Raw genomic sequence first — 23,674 nt, 5'->3', positions numbered from 1 at the left:
GTAACAGTTATACTCTGTGCCAGCACTGCTGACCTTGCTGTACTGGAGTGCACACGCATGACTTACTTCAACCATTAAATTCAGTCAATTGTACCATTTTTGCTCTAGAATAGAAAGAAAAATGTTGTAGTACAGATACACATGAGGAAGAAAGAGGAGAGACCAACAAGAAAGATATTCTAAAATGAAAATGGAAGAAAAAATGACTGGAGGCAAAATGTGGGTATCATGAGAGGAGGAAAGGTGTTGAAGGTAGTGGCGATAAAGTAAAATGGAGGGGCCTGACCTCAAATTGGACCCCATCAGAGGATGGGAATGGTAAAAATTCATGTCGATTTCAGATATGCCACAGGACATCTATGAGTTAGAGACTGCAGTATTGAAAAAGCACAGTTTAGGCCACCTACTGAGAGAGATTTCCATATCTCAATAATATTTGAGGACTAAAAGTGGTAACGTTGTAAGTGCCAAAAGCGAAAGTGTTGGAAAATTGCATCGTTCTGCACATCAGCGCATAAGAATGTGCACACTAGTGACCTCTTTACATGCCCTTTGAACTACTTAGAAGGCTACCAGCCACATTTCACGTTTACCACATTATAAAGCATGGCACATTTCACAGTTTAACGTGAAAAACTGAGTTTGAACTATTGTGGCACTTACAGCGTTTACCAATTTTAGTCTTCATTTACCTATCAAGTGCTGCTTCCTGTTGGCAATGAGCTGCATAGGCAACAGTCATCCCCTTGTGGCACCTTTCAGTCTCCATGGCAGAAACATAGAAGACAAAGTCAGCTCCATCAATACCCCTTCCTGCAGTGCCCCCTACCTCCCCACAATCCTGGCCTGTGGCATTGCATGTACGGCAGACCTGGAAAAACAAAAGAATCAAGTTTTACCAACACACACACACACACACAGTATGTATATATACACGAGGGGTGTCAAAAGGTTTTTACCTGTTGAGGTATGATTTGTTTAATAATGGAAAGATTGAAACAATGAACATACATATAGTTTATTAAATGGCAGTGTCTGCTGCCACGTTTTTTTTCTGCTGGGACCTCAAAAAAGATGCGCGTGGCAGTAGACTCGGTCTTTGTTTTATCGTGATTTCATTATGCTATGTATGCAATTACGTCTGTAACACATACTGTGAAGTTGTAGCGATTACTTTCACAAAAATGTTTTAAGATTAGGTCCCTCAGCATTCTTCTAATAATAAACCTAAATGCTCTCGTAGTTAGGTTAAGTTCTGTTCGCATTAAAATAATATCGCTAAATGCTTTCTAAAGAAAAAGGTTCTAAATTACCTGTACATTCATTCCCACTAATCATAAACTTGCATTTCTCTCGTCTTAATCTGTTCTTAAGATTTGTAACATCCTCTTAGCAGACGAATTACGTGGCAGCAGCAAATTTGACGCTTATTCTTACTGCTGACACGTGCGTGGCAGCAGACTCGGCCTTATTAAATTAGGCACATACATATAGTTTGCCTGTAGTGTCCTCTACTCAGAGTTACCCTTCCACCCAGTCTGGGCTTCGTGGCATGAGATTCGATGACCTACATGAGGTTAAAACAGCTCTGGACAGTGGGGCAGGGAGTGTTCTGTGGAATTTTTCCAAACTGGTTATGAGGGCTGGATAAAATGCTGGCACAAATGCATTGAACGTGATGGCAACTGTGTGGAAGGGTAACTGAGTAGAGGACACTACAGGCAAGCTATATGTATGTGCCTAATTTAATAAACTATATGTATGTTCATTGTTTCAATCTTTCCATTATTAAACATATTATACCTCAACAGGCAAAACTTTTTGATACCTCTTCGTATATCATTTAAAAATGTAAGGAAACTTAATATAAATTCCACATTTCAGTCAAATTGTTTTAGATACAAAGCACATGTTAAATAGTTAGTGGAAGCATTCCATTGTTTTCTTAATTTTTATGCTCTGTCTGTGTCTTGAAAATTGATTTATGACTTAAATTTAATGTGCATTCAAGTGACTTTCATCTTCGAAATTAAAAATCAAATAAAAATAACTTTTTGCTTTCCCTGAGGACTGTGCTATATAGTTCTCAATAAACTTTAAAAAACTTGGACCTGGTCTTTCTCATGAGGCATGAAGAGCCATGTGGCCACAACATGCCCCTTTGATGTTGCCAGTTTTTGTAAAGGCACCCACAAGGGCATGTGGCACATTAACACCTCATCAAAATTATGAGGAAGATAAGGTTTGACCTTCTTTAAGTTTGTCCAGAATACATAAATTTCAGTCTCAAAATGCCAAACTGTATCCCCCTTTCTTTGAACATGTTTATCTCTATTTTCTTTTTACTTACATCCAAATGTTCTTCAGGTACTTGTACTTCACCACACATAGTTTTGACTTCACATGCATTCTTACAATATGGATACGGATCACTTCTTCTGTAGAAAACTTGATTGTTTTCACATTTTCTGAAAAGAGGAAAGAAATAGCGAACGATTACAGTAGGTATATATATTCATGAGAATGAAATATAAAAATAAAGGAAATACTGGAAAAATATGGAACCATTACATCACACAAAGCTTTACATGGTTGCTGTAAAGTTTAACTCCAAGAAAAGAGCTTCCACGAAAAATTCTAGAACTACTTGGGAGACCGACCAATAGCCACCTGGCATCAATCACTCACTAAAAGTGAGAAAGCAGCATTTTTCTCAATTATGGATAATATTGTCATTTTAATCAGACCATTTACAGATCACTGTGATGTGTGACTGCAGAGGTGGAACATAAAAATGCAGGATGTTTGTTGTTCTAAATGTAGTATTATACTTTTGACACATTAACAATAATTTATGCAAAATTATTATTTTATATATATTATATATAATGATCATTAGTTCTCATTACCTGTTAAGTCTTATCACATTCTCTGTTTTCCTAACCATAAGAGCTTGTTCCCAGAAGTGAACTGCATCTGGAAGAATAGTATTCTGAAAAAGAAAATTAAGAAGAAAAATAATATATTTACTGTCATTGTTTAGGCAGGAAGGTTTATCCTGGTACTGTTGGTGGTGTGTTATCTGCTGGAAGACCTTGTCAGCTACCACAATGATTTATTTTACCAAATGACAAGAGCATTGGAGAGAGAGCATGTGCTTCCTTCTCTGCCAACAACAGCTTGCAGTTCCCTTTGGCAGGGAAATTTTAACACTTAGTTGTCACATTTACAGCAGAGGGGAAGGGATGGCAACTGACTCATAGGGGGCAGGCATTTCAGATTAAGAACAAATGAATTTGACCCCTAAGGGCCTGAACAGACCAATTATGCCCTTTTGAAAGACTCATGCAATCAGTTTGAATCAAATGTTGGCAACAACAGCCTGCAGATGATAGCGCACTTAGTGCTGTCAAGTGTAACAGAATTAACCTTCTAGCCTTCTAACAAAGACATATTAAATACAATGCAGTACAAACTCCCCTCACTTTTCAACCAGGAATGGCTTGTATTTTTAGGCATTATGCTTGTTCAGTTCTTTCTTAAGAAAGAAAAAAAAAGCCCACATGTTCAGTAACTGATGCTATCAGATTCCCAAGTGAGATTATTTCTCATCATGTGCAGTGGATACTTTCCTTCATTTGATGTGTACTCAGCCTCCCAATTAAACTCATGAAGGTTACTCATTTCATTACCACTTGTAAATGAAAACTTAGAAGCAGTGTTGGAAGTGAGGGGGGGATGCAGGAGGATGGTATACCCCAGCTGGCAAAATTTTCGCAAAGCATCCCCCCAGCTGTCTCATTGTTACCATGTTAAAACATAGGAGCATCCCCCCAGTTATACCGAAGACTCTTCCAAACATCCCCACAGCTAGCAAGCGTTGCTTAGAAGTGGAAACAATGTAACAGCCTATGTGATTTAGCGCAAAAAGTTGCAATCCCCTTACAGATGATTTAAAGAAGAGTGAACTAGCTACAGCTGTCTGAATCTTTATATTTATTTCAACAGAGAAAGTAGTAAGAAACCTATATGCAACGTGATTTTTATGCACTAGAAACTATCATTATCTGTATTTCAGTGTTTTGTAAATATCTGTCACTCTTTAATTGAACATTTCATTCACATATCCAATTAAACACCCAATTATAGGAAGATAATTTGAAATCATTGACTTGCAACAATATTCAATTATACAACTGGATTTTAGTGCTTATTACATTATAATTACAATTAATTCTTGACGCTTTCCTGGGGGCGAATAATAAATTGATTCTTTCGGAATATCAGTCAGGCCAGATCACACTCACCTCCAATCCTTGGAGGTAAGTGACGTTCATGGACATTCAGAAGGGAAACTGGGGGGGGGGGGGGGGGGGAAGAGGAGTGATCCCTCTGGAAAATAAATGTACACCTGGAATATATATATTTCACACACATAATTTCATTTCAGTCACAGTAATTTGTGTTAATTATTGTATTGCAAGGGAAGGAAGATAATAACTTCATATTGAAGATTTTTTTGAGGGGGTAACTCTATTATGGGGAAAATATGCCTCTTTCCCCACCTTGAATAAAAAAACAACAACTTTCTTGCACCTGCCTGGAAAAAAATCCGGTGGATGTTCATGGTGATTTTAGCTTTCGAAAGAATATCAGGAACAGACCTGGTTGAGAATCTTTTCATAATTAGAATCAATTTAATTTTTGCCAACATGTAAAGAGGAATAGGTACTTACATTAATTAATTCAAACTTCTCTCGATCGAGCCTGTGAAAGAGGAAAAGAAAGCATTAATATATATAACGGCATATTTTGCAGGTATAGTTGCTTAAAGTACATTTATGCCATGTAAGCCATATAATTTCAGTTATCAGTGATTTTATGGCAGATAACTATTTTTTTAAAAACATGTGCAGCAACAAATGTCTTGTTATTTTTGTATTCTAATATCATTTTAGAATTTCTCTTCAGTCTCATTTTCAATAAAGTAGCTAACTATCTATCTTTCGCGGTAAGAAGTCTATTTTGAGAGTAAGACTATGTACAGATATTATATAAGAAATTCAATGCAACTTCATGTAGGCATTCATCATTCCACATTCATGAAATTCTCAGTTATATCTAAGCGAATCACACAACATGAAATTTCGAGGCCACCTTACCTCAACATGTACAGATTTAACATGATCGCCTAACATAACATAACCCGTGGCGCAACAGCCTTTGAGGGCCACAAGAACGAATGTTGGATGTGTGAAAAAAAACATTCGAAGGCAAGTATACTTCACTCCCATGAAATTCATGAGCACTCTACTATCCTGATTTACTCTCTACACAGTACTATGTGCAAGGGAGGGTTGATGGCCAAGTTTCTTAAGAAATAAAGTCAAATACATGTAAGGGGTCCCAGGTTCGATACCCGGTTGAGGCACAAGTGGTTCGGATCCTCCCACTTTAAACTGCAAGTCCAGTCCTGATTAGCCTTACTGTGCATAAAGTGGACTTAAAACAACAAATCAATCAATCAATCAAATACATGAAAATATAGTAAATATAGCACTAAGATAACTATACCTCGATATGTTGGCTGTGTGTGTCTGCCCAAAAATAATGGGTAGGGTTCCATCAGTGGCAAAGGCGTCCGGTCATCGGGAGATGTGGCAATAGGGTGACCAGACGCCCTCATTTATCCGGACATGTCCTCCTTTTTATATGTCTGTCCGGCGTCCGGGCGGATTTTGTAGAAATCTGTAAATGTCCTCCTTTTTGGAAAGAATATAGTATCTATCATAGAAAATGTGCTGCATAAAGAATGCTTCCACACCTAATATTCGTCATGTGTTATTTTACGTCTTAAGTATATCACTTGGGGCGCGTTAAGTATTCGAGCAATGTACACAGAGCATTTGAAGGCTGAACCACGATCACTTTGCCCGAAGGAGTCATTAGTATTAATGTAACTGGTTGCATAATTCTCTGAGCGGGGAACGCATGAAGTTTGTGCAGTTCCTTTTCGAGTCACACATACGCGATGGAGAAAAGCGTAGTGAGAATTTTTATTAAGTAATTTTTACTTTGTGGAATAACGAAGCGAAAGTGTAAATTCAACTATGATCTCGTAAGAAAATATATAGCTTTTAAGGATGAAAGAAACGAATACGAGGAAGAGTGTAAGATTGTTGTCATTCTTCTCTGCTTTTGAATCATATTTCTTGTTGCAATCTAAACTACTTAAAATATTAATTCAGAATTCTGGAAGTAGTTAAGCAAAGCTGTGCATTCACCTATGGGGATATTCAGTGACGTGCGGTGACTTAGACACTTGGGGTAGCAATGAGCGGCGTCCCCCCCCCCCTCTTTTAGGGCCCAGTATTCCTAAAAGAAGAACGTCAAATACAGGAAAAATTGCAATGTTAAGAATGACTACAAAAAATTGTACACATAACTTCCACCACTTTCGAAAATCGAAAACGATTTGATTTGACTACTGAGCCAGAGATGCCGGGTTTGAATCTCGGCTTGACAATGGGTGTTCTTTGTGTGTCCCTTGCCCTTCATCAATTTTATCATATCGTCTTCGCGATTATCCAAATATGGCGGAAAGCGAAGTAAAATAAACCAAATCAAACAATCAATCAATGAATGATTTTATTTGATTCGCTTTTTTATACATTAGGTTAATCGCGAAGATGATACGACAAAATTAATGAAGGGACAAACACAAACAACACCCATGTCCAGGTAGGGGTTCGAACCAGGAACTCCTGGTGTTGTAGCGCGCTGTGGTAACCACTCCCCCACGGTAGGTTGATTTGATGGTTGATTTGACGTTTTAAGTCCACTTTATACACAGAAAGGCTAATCGGGACTAGACCTATAGTTTACTGTGGGATCCGAACCAATATATGCCTCCATCGGGTACAGATCCGGGACCACTTGCACTCCCCCACGGAGGTCGGTCGACAACAAACATGTGAGGAAGGCGCTAACCATTCGGATACGTGTCTATCGGTAAAGCAAACTGCATTTTTCCTGAGTAGTAATTTTAAATTGAATTTTTGAAATACCATCTTTATATATGATTAACGTTTTTTCAAAAATTTTGCATTGCTTGATTTCCATAATTTCCCCATCTCACGATCTCGTTACTGAAGGATCCGGGCTCGAGCCCTGGCCTTTGCATGAGTGTTTCTTTGCAACCACTCTTCACCCGTTTAATTTAATCAACGTTCATCGTCATGGCAGAAATTAGGTAAAGCGGTGGAAGAGAGAAGAAAATACAAATAATTTCCTCCCAGTGCATTGTGAAATCAGGAGCCTAGAATTCACTGTTTATGATTGTCCCTCATGACTTTCCAAACTCTTAGCTACTTATTCCGATTAAATTTATACAGCTAGAAAAAGCGATGGGTAACAAACCACAACTTTAAACAAACCATTTTTCTACTTTCTTCAATGATATTCATTTGGCTTTTTGAGTTCTGGGATACATTTTTCATTTCCAATTTTCTCATTACTCACTGCAGGCAGAGTACAACACATAAGAACACGAATGCACGCTCGTCACGAATCCCGGCCTCAATTGTTCTTTGCGAGGTCCCTTCATCAATTTCATCACATCATCACTCATCCTCATTTTCGCGATAACCAAATGTGGCAGAAAAGCGAAGTAAAATAAACCAAATCAACAACAAGAATTAGAACGCGCGTTCACTTGCCCAAATTAATACATCCGTATTTATGACTGTTTAGCTTACCCATTTTTTATTTGGAGGCCAAGAGATTAGTATATTTAAATAAAACATTACTAAAACGAGAGCAAGAGAGAGCGTGAGCAAATATTTGTTATTTAATCATTATATATTCCATATTTTTAAAAAAATCATAAAATTTTTGTCTGCACATAAGACATTCCAATTGCATAAATAATAAAAGTACATCCCATATTATACATACATATTGTACAACGTGTAAAAAGTAGTGTAAATACAGAGGACAGAAGTACTGCAGAAAAAATTCCCCTTAGTTCTTTAGAGCATTTACAAAGGAAGCGAAGGGAATCCAATCCCCTATCTGTCCTATAGGAGATAGACTGGAGGACCTGAAAGCACGGGCTTTCAACCATTGGAGCGGGGGAAGAGGGGGCAAGAGAGGTAGAGGCAGAAATCTTCCCTTTCCCTTCGGAAACCCGTTTCTACCTGGAACTGTGAGGCGGAGAAAGAGCGAGCTAGGCCGCTGAACGCACCGAGGGTCGAGAAGCGCGTGATAAAAAGTGTTGCATATGAACTGTGGCTTCAAGAAAACAATAAATATTGTGATTTGAAAATAATTAGAGATTTGAGATTGATTGATCTATCTCTGCTAGACTAGCTACTCCTCAGTGCACGTCACTGGGGATATTTCATTCTATAAATCCAAGAATTGGAAAAGAAGCAAAACTGAATTATAGACTGGAGGCACTTAGGGGTTCGGATCGCACTTAAACTTTAGGTCCAATCCCGATTAGCCGCTGTGTGCATAAATGGCCGTGTGCACGAACGAAGATCAAATTTTAAACTCGGATCGGGAAAGGATCACTGGAAAATTCCATTGCACGAAGACGGTTCAACACTTGATCGCGATCTAGGAACATCAAAACGAGTTTATCTTCTGAACGGCCATTCGCCACCGTTTTGGTGGCCGATCCTGGTTCACGATACTGACGCTTCGACTGCAGGCAGTTGTTTTTGAATATAAAAAGAGCGGAAAGTGATATCGAGGGCGTGCAAACGCTAGAGATGTTGGGTGTACAATGCTGATAATTCGAGAGTTGTGTAAAGTAAACTAAAAACTGCCAAAATAATAATAATAATTTGTGGTTCTGTGGTGCAAAGTCGAAATGTTTCTAAATACTGTACTTTCTATCCCAGAACACAAAACATGTGCAAGTCCAAGGTAAATTAGAACAGAGCAATGTTACGATATTGCTACATGCTGTTGCTACACATGACAATATAAATATATAAGAATTAAGAAATGAAAAATTCAAATACTTACCACAATACAGTAATAATAATAATAAAATATCTTTATTGAGCGGGCGAGTTTCAGCGTACGCTGTTCTCTCGCGAAGGCATTTCGTAAGGCATTGAAGTCCCGTAGAAGAAGGTTCCATGCTTTCTCCTTATTCTTTTGTCTTATGCCGTCAGTTGTTTTTTAAGATTATTATTTCTTTACACCCTACTACATCCTTGTACTCGTCGACAAGGTTGATCAGTACATTTCTCAAAATCAGATAAGTTTGCGGCCCGAATTACTTTCTTCTCCTACACGTTGATACTTTAACACATCACACTATTCGGTGGGGTTCTTGATTGTCATTTGTTTTAGCCAACCAATCACGTATAGCCTTACAAATTAATCTCGGATCATTTGAACGGAATCTCTTGAACGTCGTTTTTCGTTGGTGCAATGCAAATCTTTAAACCAAGTTCATTTAGAGTGGATCAAAAATGATCCCGCTCATCTGAACTTCGAAATAATCGGCGTTGGTGCACTCGGCCAAAAGTGAACAAAACTCAATCTCAAATTTTAGATATTCTTAGCTATTATTGTCAGGCGTTAAAAAATAGATTAGGGTAAGAGGAAATTATTGGAAAAAATCATCGGAGAAGTATCTGCGAGCAAAGTGTCGCTAAGAATATTTTTTTTATTAAATTAAGAATAATGAAAAATGGGTTGCGATATATATATTGCGGTGTCCTCTTTTCAATGTCTTTGTCCTCCTTTTCACCATGCTCAGTCCTCTTTTTTTAATGTATGTGTCTGGTCACCCTATGTGGCAATGACAAACCAAAATAATAATAATATTGTTTTTTAAATATTTTAGAGAAGTAAAATATATATATTAAAAAGTCAGAATCTTCGCATATTTGCGCGAAATTCGTCAAGCGACACCATGAATTAGCTAGAAATACGCAAGAGAAACGCTAAAATTTAGCGCATCGAAAGGAGAACCCAGTTCTACACACTTAGAATGATCAAATATATCAAGTTTCTGGAAAATTTAAAGATCTAGATTCGGAAATTTTAATACCCGGATTTCGGAGGCAATCCGAATTTTGGACAGAAATGTTTAACAATTTTTCAGGTAGAATTAAAGTTACGACTTCCTCATTTTACGATCATATACTCCGTAGGACAAAAAACAACGGATTTGACCATCCCTACGTCACACGTCATGCACGAATACTGTTATCATTAGGGAGCGGAAGTTGATGACCTAAAAAATATAGGTATATGACCTATAGAATGTCCTAAAAATGACGTAAAAAATGCAAAAAATGACCATTAAATTTGTGAGTTTCAGGTTAAAAATTGAAATGAAAAGGAAATTAAACAAAATGCAATCTTGCTTTCAAAAAAAAAGAGGCACGATATGATACCACATGCACATTCAATTAAAATATGCAACGAGGATTTCCAATAGAAACAACCGAATAATTTTAAAACAAGTAATGAAAAAGTCGTATACATTGAATCAAGAATATTACCAAAATGAAAGAAGTGACAAAATATGACGAAACAAATACACCGAATATTGCGAAAAATGACTGAAAAATGCCAAAAATCGGAGAAAATGACCTAAAACCTGAAAATGGCAAAAAATGCAAAAAAAAAAAAATGCACTTTAAAATTACCGTTTTTGGGTTCTGGACGAAGTGTAATTTTGTGTGTATCTAATGGACATCGTGTCCGAGATGTCAGAAAAAAGATGACATTTCATCAACTTCCGCTCCCTAGTTATCATCATCATCAATGTAGGAATCTTCAGTCTCTTCTTTGGTGTAATTCCTAGTAATTCGGGTTTTAAATCACGTCCGTAATATTATAGTGAAAAATGTTAGCAACCTGAAATTTTGTATTTTCGATAGGATTTGATCTCTCGATTTTTCGGAACTTTTCATCGGATGGACCTGTATGGCAAACTCAGAATTTTTCGTTTTCTTGAGATAGTGTGGACATGTGCTTACAGCACCGTGAGATATTATTATCACTGGGATATTAGAATGTGAAAGCACGCTTATTATAACCTAAAAATCCGGTCTAATTATAACCAAGAAAATTTTATCTAAATGATTTGGATGTAAATACTGGCTTCCTGTACAATGCCAAATTTCATTTTTATCTTTTCATGTACTATATTTTTCCTTTTAAGAAGAATGAAAGAAAAGCTGGCCCAAAGTATCAACGCTCCCTGGCCAAGCCTCCTCCTGTCTCTGATCTTTCTTCACTGGTTATGCAACTGACTTCGCCCATTATTTCCCTTTCATCAACTGCAAGGAAAGTTCCGAACAAACCTTCCTGCTGAACACGAGGCGCTAAAGGGTGGTGACATCACTGGCACTGGAGCAGGAACTGGAGTGTCGTCAAGTGACACCGTTCAAGACCGAGTACAGCATACGGTATGAGTTGAAAGAAGGAAGCACGCGCATGACCTGGCTACCTAAGCAGGGAGTTGCTAATGTGGGTCTGCCGGTTCAATGGCGAGGAGGCATAACGATCACTTTCACTGATCTTTTGCGTAGCACGAGTTTCGCCGCTGGCAAGTAAAGTACATCACGGCGAAGGAATGTGGAAACGCATTGCTCCTATCTTTCGTAGATTGGAAGTTGGAACCTGCAAGAGTATAGGGTGATTCAAAAAGAACCTGTGAAAAAAAATCAATTTTCGAAGTAGAAAAATGTTATTTCCCCTCAGAAACTTGTTATTCTGAAAATTCAGTAGAATATTACTTTTCAGATATGCTCAATACTCAGTCATAACGGCATTAGGGAGCTTTCAGACCGAAGCAGAAGGTGACAAGCAACACGTGCCATTCAGACTAGGCAGTTTTCTCAATGGTGTGCATAGTGTCGCCTCGGTCTGTTGTTCAAGCATGCGCGGTGAATGCTTGCTTATAGATTGAAGAGGTCGCTTGTTACTTCAGTGTGTCCCTTGTCGCTTCGGTCTTGAAAGCTGACTTCGAAAAGCCCTGGGAAACACTGAAAATTTCTGTATATCACATAGTTCAAAGAGCAAAGAACATATTACATAATGGTAACAAATATTTCAAACAAATTTTGGAATTTAAGATTGTTTCTCATACACGCGCGCGTGATACACACACACACATACTACCGTGAATCTGTGACTCATGCACTTTTTCGAGAGCTCGTAGCACCGAAACGGGATCTTAACGAGCAAAACGTTACCCCACGCCCACCACCAAAAAAAGGGTTCGTCTTCATGTGCTCTACGTGCTGTGAAAGTTTGTCAGTGTAGTACGGGGACATCCTGCATAAATTTGTGGTACCTATGGGCATATGTAACTACATACGTTTTTATTATTTATAATTGTGTGTGTTCATGGCAAGGGTTCGTTGTATAAAGCGGTTACTAAACGACGATACCTATCCAATCTGAAAACTATCAGCCGGACTCGGTGACGGAGTGGTTAGCGCAGCGCAAGGCGACCCAGGTTCGAATCCCGACCTGGACATGGGTGTTCTTTGTGAATGTACCTTCATTAATTTCATCGTATCACTCATCCTCACGAAAAGTAAAATAAACCACATCAATCAATCAATCTGAAAACTATCTTTTGTGGGTAATAAAGAATATAAGTAAGTCTGTTTTGCGGATGCGAGTATGCATCAGTGTACAAGGCGAATAAATTATTTGTTAATTTACCAAATGATCTGCCTCCGTTGTTCGTGTCTGCGAAGCCAAGTAAGTATCCTTGGTTCGATATCGGAAAAGTTATGGATGCTTCTTTTCTGGCTTTTCTATTTCATCGGTTCATTTGTTCTCGCTGTATTAACTAATGGTGAGCTGGATGGGAAGGGTGGGGTTGTAACTCCGTCTTGACAGTCTCTTCCTTTAATTTAAAAAATATTTCTTAAAGGCAAATACATGAAGAAATGGTAAAATATTAGAATGGGTAGTCAACCAATCTTTTCGGTCATATCATCCATTGAATAAGGCACTCCGATTAACATAGAGATGTAGAATTGTCGGGAGTGCCAAAAGAGGGTTTTGTAGACGTAAGGGACACTACACTAAAGATAGGTAAGAACAAACAATCCCCACTAATTAACATAGGCGCACAGAAGTCAGAGCAGTGGCGGGTCGAGAACTAATAGTTGGGAGTGGCGAATTCACTCTGATACCTCACCTCACCAAGATTCAATTCTAACCTACACTTTGCACTGTTTCATGTAGCAAGATATAAACAGGGACCGAGCTGATTTCCATGTAGCTCTACTAGAGATTAGCGTATTGTTTGCAAAAATAGGGATATAGGGCTGGAATGGATGGTTATTATTGTCATAATTCCTCCCATTGCCACGGTAAACTGAAGGATAAGACGAGGAGTAAACTGAATACACAAAGACAAAAACCTATTCTCTTGCAAGTGCACTTGTAAAGGAGACCGTTCTCATGCTGGAAAATCCGAGGGACAAGTGCCACTAGAGTTAGTTGATTGGTTTGGTTTATTTTAATTCGCTTTTCTGACACTTTTTGGCTAATCGCGAAGATGATGTGATGAAATTGATGAAGGGACACAAAGAACACCTATGCCCAGCCCGAGACACCTGGGGTCGTAGTGCGCTGTGCTAACCACTCCGCCACGGAGGTCGGCTAGAATGTCACTTGAGCACTTCTACTCCTTTCTACAAGAAAATAACTTGATTTTTGGATGTGACGACAGATCAACAGTACACGCTTCTCAATGGACGATCGCATCTTAGTGTACAACAAGCCTCACTGCGACAGCCGCAGGAAGCATCACACCTCTGTCTGATTTTCTCAGATACAATAGTACCCTTCTGTTTCATGACTATATTATCAGGAGCTATGTGTGTGGTGGAGAAAAACTAACACACGTACTCAGAGTTCGGTTAGTTCATATGAACTTTCCAGCCTGCTCATTACCAGTGCGTAGTTACAGATCTGTTAGTTCATTGAACTATCCAACTTGACTAGTGCCTATTTTAAGGGGGGGGGGCAAGAACTTCCGACACAAATATCCAAAATATAATTTGTGTGCTGTGTGGGTATACAAAAGTAAACACGTATTTTGCTTATTCAATTATGGACTTTTCAAGTCTTTCGCGGAGGGGGTGAGGGGTGTTCGAACCTCCCTCTAAAAGCGCCTTTGCTCATAGGTGTCATTCGGAGGCAAGGATCACCGAACCAGTGGCGTGCCCAGGATTTTCGAAAGGAAGGGGTTATGTACACTTTTGCTGGCAGTCATCCTTCATTTCGGCATCTTTTCCTACCTTTGATTTTCTTTTTTTTTAGGAGTACTGAGCCAAAGGAGGGGGGTTATAACTCCCACCAACCCCACCCCCCTTGGGCACGCCACTGCACCGAACAAGTAGTTTATCTGCACTAAAGACATCAAAGTGTACTCAGTTTCTACTGTTACCTAACCCTAATTTGTTTCAGTTAACAAGATGGCAAATACACGCTGTTTTTTTTAGTTTCTGTGTCAACAAGTTCTTCTGGGCCCACCCCGTTGTCCAAATCTCTCTCCTGCAGCAGACCTTGACCCGTATCTGTGGCGAGCATGTAGTTTCCCCTCATCATCGATTCAGCTCCCCCGGGGCAGGTAGCACCTGTTCCCCGTGTAATACTTAATGGCGGGAGAGCGAACAAAGAGACCCCTTCCCCTACCTCCTTCGGTCATCCTCCGCAAAGTCGAACCCTCCACCCAAAACTGTGGAAGGTTTAAGGCACAAACGAAACGTACACTTTCTCTGTCGTGTTGACTGAGCGACTTTCTTCGTGCTCTGGAGGCAAATCCTGCGAGTGTAAGTGGGCGGAGAAGATAAGTGCACACACAAGAAGGAGGAAAAAATAGAGCACGGGAAAACAGTGGCAATGTCCCAAACGAAAAGAAACAGCAGCCGCTAGATGTCACTGTCAGCTCCCTTGTTAGGAAAATCTTGACTGAAGCCCGTTGTAACTAAAGGCCGAATTACACGGACCTAGCCTGATGCCTACTGGAATTGGCGCTGGACTGGCTACCAGGCTACAAAGTATGGTTGTGTGGATGACCGTATGCAAGGGAGAGGGGTTAACGGGTCTAAACCCTTCCCATTGGTTTAGTAAACACTTTTCATTAATTGTGTAATCAAAGAAACAATATTCAACATTGATCAAAACACGACAGTGGTTGAAAAGGTTGTGAAAGTTCAATTAATATCAAACACGCGCGTGAAAGTAGGAATTTTAAAAATACCAAAGTTATATTGTTACGGTTAATATAATTAATATAACTGCAACATTGGTATCTACAGGTAGGGTCAAATGCCCCCACCCTCCTCGCCTGCATTCATTACTGCTAAAATATTATACAATTATTTTCCTTGTTTCCATTGGATGTACTTTACCATCTCCATCCTTCTAATATTCTTACATATCTCCCCCTTTATTTCTTTTTGTCCCCCTTCCTGCTTTAACTTTATCTTCCTTCTATGCTCTAGCCTTCTTTTCCCACACTCCCTCTTGTCCATAGGATCTTTCGTTCTCTCTTTTCCCCACACTACTTTCATGCATCTCATTTTTCTGTCTTTTGCTCTTCTTTTCACTTTCATGTCTGCTTTTCTTTACTATCTCTCAGTGTTTTGCTTCGTGTCGTAGTACTTTTGTTGAACTGAATGTTACTATTCCTTCTTCAGTCAATTAAACTTAATTCAACTTATTATTGTTGAAAACAAGAGAAGCATGACGTTGAATTTGTCTTTTCAATCATCTGATTAGATCGGATAATGGTTATGATGAATTCAACTAATGTCTCCATGATTTAAGCCCAGAACTTGTGAGGACTCTTAGACATGGCGTTACTCACACTTCAGTATATTCCAGTGTTTTTAGATCTAGGAGCACAATTTGCCCTTTAGATGCCTGCATTTCCTCTTAATCTTAGATAATTTTAAGTTTGGCATCACAAATTTTCTCATCGGCTACTATAATTATTATTGCTACTTAACCCATAGAAATCACCAATTCACAGAAATGTTTGTAGTTCCGGTATGAATGAAAAACTAAGATTATTCGTATCAAATTCTACACCTTAGGAAAATACAGAAAATACAAAAAAAAATGGTGGTAACAGCCACCGTTAGGCTCATACCAGTTGTATTGCTAAATTTTAAAAGTTTGATAAATGGTAGATATTAACTTTCCCAAGACAAATTCAAATTATTTTTATTATGCTTGCTTCTTTGATGGAATAATTTATGTGACTAAGAATAGGAAAATGTACTTCACTTGAAACAGAAGCTGAATGCCTTAATATGTCCCTGAAATGTTGATATTTTTCATAAAATATATCTTTTTCCCTTACGAGTTAAAAGTTTACCGGTGGAAACACTGCTCCGCACGCAATCTTCATATTGACAACCGTTCTCTCGAAAATCTGTGGGTCAGTGGGTGCTAACGAACTGTCCAACCGGGAGTCCCTGTGTCACTAGATCGAGTTCTATTTCGCTACTTACTTCTGAACAGGAACACTTCACATTTTGCAAACTTTATTAGCACGAAATTTTCATCTTAACAAAGAAGAATGAAAGAACCAACAGGAAAGACATCCAAAAAATGACAAAAATGCAGATGAAGTAAAATGGCAATCAGGAGTCTTTCACGTTTAACATGGCATATAGTTGGAAAGTTTCTTGAGCGCCCGCTACGATGCCAGGGGTCACAGGAACCTGGGCATGGGTGTTCTTTGTCCCTTCGTCAGTTTCATCATATTACCACTCATACATATCTTCACGATTAGCCAAAAGTGAAAAGTGGCCAAAAGGCGAAGTAAAATAAACAAAATAAGTGGTAAGCAACAACAGGTAACTTCCACAAACATTTACGAATTTGGCACACATTCCCACCGCAGTTCCCGGTTTCGAGTCCCGGCTTGGGAATGTCTATTCATCAATTTCATCTAATCATCACTCACCGCCGCGATTATCCAGAAATTGAAGAACAACGACGTTAAATAAAAATTACAAATACTTATCTGGACTGAGCCTAAGATTCTTATACAAAGCGAGCCTTGAATGATTGAAACTCCAAGAGGAATCGATTCTCTGAACATGATCAACGCGAACACCGGATCATCAAACAAAGTTACACTATGATTGAGTTCCTGTGGGCGGGGGGGTTGTTAAAGATAGAGTCTACCAGCCACCATTTCCACACACCATGCATGATCTGCAAGCACGCATCACAGATTCCATTGCAGAAATCGATCGTGATATGCTACAGCGTGTTTGGCAGGAACTCGACTACAGGCCAGATGTGTGTCGAGTTACCGAAGGGGCTCACATTGAACACTTGTGAGGTATTGAATAAAATACAACTTTATGAGTTACTCTTTACATTGATATAACCTTTTTTTGTATCTGAATTTCATTAAACGTGATTTTCACGTGTGTGAAATCGGAAAGACCATTTGTAATATGTAACCCTGTATATCTCGAATCTGGAAGTTCTGGTTTCGTGGTACGTTACGCTGCTACTTGTTTCATCCGCTGATGCGAAACCTTACAAAATAACTGCATACGACTGTAGCGTACTCGTGAACAAAGTCGATTACACTGATCGGCATGAAAATCCTCCGAGGATGAAAGGGTGTACCTTATAGATTTCGAGTCGCTGATTACGAATATCGCATTGAAAAAGTTCCAGCACGTAAGGTTTTTTTTAGGGGGCATTTTCCATAAAAATTTACCGAAAAATTGTATTTTTTTTAATGAAATTGTATTTTTTATGCTTGGAATGCATAATTGTGTATTTTTACCTCAATCCAAGAATTGTTACTATATCCTAGGAACATTCCTTCCCCTGCCCCCACAACACCCCCCCGAAATAGAAAAAAAATTCCAAATACACCCCACCCACTCCAAAAAAAATAGTGAATTCTGCCACAACACACATTGTTTTGAGAATTCCAGATAAATGTCAAAACAAAAATGTGAATAAAATTGCATTTTAACATTACTGTTGGAAGAAATATTTTCACGATGTCCCATGAGCCATAAGTGACTGGCTCTAAAATGAATGGTATCTTACAGTTTTTAACTATGTGTGACAGGCTTATTTGTGTACATTGGAGTTCAACGTTTTATTTTCGTTACACTCTTCCTACACTGTCACCTCGGCTTCCTTCAAGGTAAAAGGATTCGTAATCAACTTGTGGTCATTCGTTGGCACCCCCTTGTCTAGACGACAAACAGGATGTGGCTGGAAAAAGGTGCCAAGACATCCACCTCGTTGTCCCATGAAGCAGATATTTTACTTCCGAGGTGATCGTGGTGTAAGAGAGTCGTGTTACTCTGTGTCTGTTTATATCGTTAAGGAAAAATATTTCTGCGTGAAATATTGACATTTGTGTTAAACCAACATGCCACGAACTTGCAAAAACTCGGTAGATTCATTCTGCTACATATGTGGGGAAGTGGTCTTCAAGGGGCAAAGTAGGGCATTGTCACCGTTCCTAAAGACAGCGTACCACCTGTACTTTGGGTGTAAAGTCGGCGACCAGGATCGCGATTGGGCTCCCAAACAAAGTTGTAACTCGTGTGCGCGTACTCTAAAAGGATGGTTAAAAGGTACACATAAATCGATACCATTCGCCGTACCAATGGTTTGGCGCGAGCCCCGGGATCATGTTGCAGACTGTTACTTCTGCCTGACCAATATTACAGGTTTCTGAAAAGGCACGAAGCATAAAATACAGTATCCTGACTTGGATTCCGCGAGGAGACCTGTCTCACAAGATGTTGTTCTGCCTGTACCCGTACCACCAGACTCATACACACTGAGCAGTGTTTCATCCGACGAAGAACCTGCGACTTGTCAGGATGTTGCTCAATCTTCGAGTACGCATTCAGATCCCAATTACGCCCCAGTGTCTGACACTAAGGAACCACATGTGATAAGTCAGGAAGAACTGAATGATCTGATCAGAGACTTAAACCTTCCGAAGACCAAGGCCCTGTTGCTTGCATCACGACTTCAACAATGGAATTTACTTGACCGAGATGTGAATATATCGATGTACAGAAAAAGATAGGTGAGCCTAGTCCCTAATTTTACAAAGGATGGTGATTTGGTGTATTGCAGTGACATTCCGTTGCTTATGGAACAACTGAAATTTGACTACATCACTGAAGAATATAGACTGTTCGTAGATTCGTCGCGGACTAGTCTGAAGGCAGAGTTACTACACAATTGCAATCAATATCCTGCCTACCCTGTTGCTCATGCTGTGCATATGAAAGAAACATACGAGAACATGCGGAACCTACTACAGAAATTAAATTACGAACAGTTTAAGTGGTGTGTATGTGCTGACCTTAAGGTTATTGCCATCCTCACCGGTTTACAAGGAGGTTACACCAAACACTGCTGTTTCTTGTGTCATTGGGACAGCCGAGCCAAAGGGCAGTATACCATCACAAAATGGCCACCAAGGAACCAAATGGTCCCAGGAGAGATGAATGTGGCTAATGAACCTCTTGTGGATCCGGAGAAAGTATTCTTACCACCTCTCCATATAAAATTAGGTCTAATGAAGGTATTTGTCAAGGCCCTGAAGCGGGATGGTGAAGCATTTACTCATATCAGAAAACTGTTCAAGACTTAGCGAGGCCAAGGTGAAAAAAGGTGTTTATACAGGGTCTCAAATCAGAGACGTTTTGAAGGATCCTACATTTCTTTCTAAGCTGAGTGATGTGGAACGTGAGGAGGCTAGGGAGGCCTTTCGAGACGTGTGCAGTAATTTTCTCGGGAATCATAAGTCACCTAATTACAAAGACATTGTGGGCAGGTTAATTACTTCATTTCGTACCATGGGATGTAATATGTCCCTCAAGTTACATTTCCTGCATTGTCACTTGGACTTCTTCCCTCAACAGTACAGCTTGGGTGAGGTCTCCGACGAACACGGTGAAAGGTTTCATCAATAAATAGCTACCATGGAGAGGCGCTACAGTGGGAAATGGAGTGTGAATATGTTGGCCGACTTCTGTTGGAATGCGACACGCGAGACACCCTGTACAAATTACAAGAGGAGCAGGAACACCAATTGACATGCAAATGTTGAACTTTTACTCTTTATGTAGTTGTATCTGCTTGTTTTATATTGAAATTCTGATGATAGCATGCAATTTTATATGGGGGGAGAATAGCACCTTTTCGTGGTAATTGAAACCCGCCCCCACCCCCTCCCTCAAAACTGGTACGTCTTGGAGAAAAACGGGTTGCGGATTCGAACTCGGGAGCTCGAAATCTATAAGAATCACCTAATTTAGTTCATGGGAGCGACAAAAAGTTTAATTTTGCCGAACAGTGTTATTTTCACCGGGAGAGAGTCGCTCGGCAATAACACGTAAAACGAACCAGCTGATCAAATGCAGTGGTTTAAAAAAAAATGCAAACGAAAGTGCATTGCCCTTGATATTAGAAGATTCTTCATGAGCTTTCAGAAAGGCTATCAGAAGAGCTGTTATAATAACATTTCACTTTCTATAACTGGTCACCTCCTGTAATAACTCAAGGCTTCACCAGAAGCAACTTTGGTTCACCCACCCATCTTCCAATGATTGGTGACCCAATAAGGAACAAGTTGTAGAAATGATTTCCACCGAGTTGAAGGCATACTGACAACATCCACTTGTTAGTTGTCAAGTGTTTTGTAAGAATTTTACTCTTTATACTTTATTTTGCCGTTCGTTTATATTGCTAAAAACTAGCTAGTTTTGATATTATTTTCTTCTTCTGCAAACTACGTGCTTATTGGATAAAACATGTAATTGACGTGTAGGAATGTTTTTTCTCATCCAAGACTATACATCAGGGATCGCCAAGCCGTCGATCGCGAGCTACTGGTAGCTCGTGGAGTCATCTCCAGTAGCTTGTGAGGGGTCTAGCTAGAATAGACTGTAGATAAGAGCGGTAATATTTGAGTGAAACATTGTCAGAAAGATCTACTATTGCCGGTAGATGGACATCTGGACAACTCGTTCCAATATACGTGACACGCTATTCACCAAACCTAACAAATATCGTGGACGAAAATGAGTGCCATCCTCTTCAATAACATAAGAGGTAAGAAATGATAATAATTAGGGGTAAGTTTTAAAATGTTATTGTGTTTGTGAGAAAAGTATTTTCATGTCTTGAACTCTATAAAAAACGACAGCCTCTGAATGTTGCAGAGAAATTAAGAATAATAATTTCATGTGATTTTTGTTATTTAACGTCGCCTTTCTTCCACTTTTGGCGACGATGAAGATGAGTGATACGATGAAACTGATGAAGGGACACTCGCAAGGAAAACACATGCTCATACCTGGATTCGAACCCGAGGCAGCCGGCGTCTTAGTGCTGTAAATATGATTATACAAGTTTTTATAAACCAACAAAGAATCGTAAACAAATCAATCCATATTTGGTGGCTCGTTATGTATTTTCAAATGTCGGAGGTAGCTCAGTGGCTCGGCGAGTTTGGAGTCCTCTGCTATATACGGCTAATATGCTACTGAGACAGGAACTTTGCCAGTATGTGAGTTCTAGCCCAAATAAATTACCTACATTGAGAAATTTTCAGGATGAGTTATAGTAGAGCAAGAAACGCATCGAAGACAGGCAGCAGACAGACAGAGAGAGGAGGGGGAGAAGAGAAGATTGAAAGGAAGAGATAGAAACAAGAAAGGAAGAAAAGGTAGAGAAATCGAGGAAGGAAGAAAGATAAACAGTGGATATGAAGAAATAAGTAGATAGAAAAACAAAAGGAGAGGAAGAAAGAAACAAGAGCGAAGAAAGAGGAAAAAGAGGATGATGTACTTTGTCTCAGGAGTCTTGGAAGCAACGCCGCTCATAACGGCAGAGAAGGGGAGGAAGCGAGTGGGTAAACAGCTGGTCGCTGCATCCGTGTTTTCCCCTTTATGGACTCACTTCCCCTCTCACGCGTTCATTGGTAGAGCCCTCTGGAGTCCTACTTGGGCCTCCCCGATGGCGCAGTGGTAGCGTTGTTGCCTTGTAATCAAGGGGTTCCGGGTTCGATACCCGGTGGAGGCACATAGTGGTTCGGATCCCACTTTAAACTGTAGGTCCAGTCCCGATTAGCCTTACTGAGCATAAAGTGAACTTAAAACAACAACTCAATCAATCAATGTTATAAACTGTGCAGCTACAACCTCATACTTATGGACATGATAAGACCGGAACCATCAAATAGGAAAAGGACTATATCTCAGAATTCACGTGGTTTTGTTTACATTAACTTCCTTCTTACAGTGGATGGAGAATATTTTTTGTCGAGGGCTGTCAAAAAGATATAGGAAGCAGGTATGTACCAGAGAGCTGGCGTAGGTACTTCTACATAATACATCTGATAGCTGTGTGGCCCCTTAAGTTTCGTTCTGGAAGGCCCCGTTGACTCTCGGTAGATGGCTATCATTCCGGAAGTGATGGTTATCGCATGAACAAACTTCGTGACATGAAAGCTGCCTTTCGTCTGCTCCTTTGGAACGCAGATTCGGTGCCTTCAATGGACGCAACCCACGACAGTCTTTAATATTCTTCCTTCACTTCCGCATCTGACAAGCGTGAGAATTGAAGGCAGATTCGTCCGGAAAGTGTGCAAGTGTGTTCTTGTGGAGATTAACCTTCGTTATTCGAAAGGAATGCTCAATGATATAACACTTTCACTTCCACCGATGCATCAGGACTACACTTGATTGCATGTCGTGCTTCATGGCCATTCTCTACCTTTCTGGGCGATGTAGAGTGGGAAGCTTTTGTATTCCCAATCCCAATTTCCCAGCCTTGTAGCTAGGTTTGAACAAAGATGTTCTATTTAGCTAGGGTTACTAGACGTCCTCTATTTTCCGGACATGTCCTATATTTTAGTCCCATGCCCAGCGGAGCTTTACCCTGTATACAGTTTTGACAGGTTTGGATGACTCTTCTTAGTGTGATATCATGGTGTCATATTCCTCAGTCTGCGCTCGCAAAACAAGACTTAATTTTGATTATCAACACTAAATTACTCAATCTGATACAACATACAATTTAAGAAAATGCACAGTTTTGTTTTGTCAAAGAACTGGGCGACGAGATTTCACATTCCCACTCACATTCCGCGTCAGCTTCATTTTCAGTAATTAGAAGCGACATCATGAGAGTAACTTGCAAAACTTAGTCTCCCTTTGCATACACGTTGTTGCATTCGAATTATTAGTAGGGGGCACAATACATTTTACATCATCATCATGCAGGTAAGTGATACATTTTTCTGGATTATCGTGGGATGCTACCCCTATTCCCCCTCCCCTACGGAGACGCCGGATCCAAGGTTCGTAACGGAGACGCCGGATCCAAGGTTCGTAACGGAGACGCCGGATCCAAGGATCGTAACGGAGACGCCGGATCCAAGGATCGTAACGGAGACGCCGGATCCAAGGATCGTAACGGAGACGCCGGATCCAAGGATCGTAACGGAGACGCCGGATCCAAGGATCGTAACGGAGACGCCGGATCCAAGGATCGTAACGGAGACGCCGGATCCAAGGATCGTAACGGAGACGCCGGATCCAAGGATCGTAACGGAGACGTCGGATCCAAGGTTCGTAACGGAGAC

General features: G+C 39.9%; 1 protein-coding gene across 1 annotated transcript in view; it reads right to left on the bottom strand.

Moving 5' to 3' along the window:
• Invadolysin (leishmanolysin-like peptidase, invadolysin) overlaps positions 1-23,674 on the bottom strand; it is a 241,179-nt gene that overhangs the window by 47,592 nt on the left and 169,913 nt on the right. The window contains exons 3-6 of the mRNA XM_083141170.1: positions 4,737-4,767; positions 2,910-2,992; positions 2,351-2,468; positions 693-871 (exon numbers count right to left, since the gene is read on the bottom strand). Coding sequence (XP_082997296.1) covers positions 693-871; positions 2,351-2,468; positions 2,910-2,992; positions 4,737-4,767 — 411 coding nt within the window. The remainder of the gene's footprint in view (positions 1-692; positions 872-2,350; positions 2,469-2,909; positions 2,993-4,736; positions 4,768-23,674) is intronic.

The sequence above is a fragment of the Lepisma saccharinum genome, chromosome 1 (genome assembly GCF_977018435.1).
Source record: "Lepisma saccharinum chromosome 1, izLepSacc3.1, whole genome shotgun sequence".
NCBI classification, from domain to species: domain Eukaryota; kingdom Metazoa; phylum Arthropoda; class Insecta; order Zygentoma; family Lepismatidae; genus Lepisma; species Lepisma saccharinum.
This window is presented reverse-complemented; position numbering and strand designations above follow the sequence as displayed.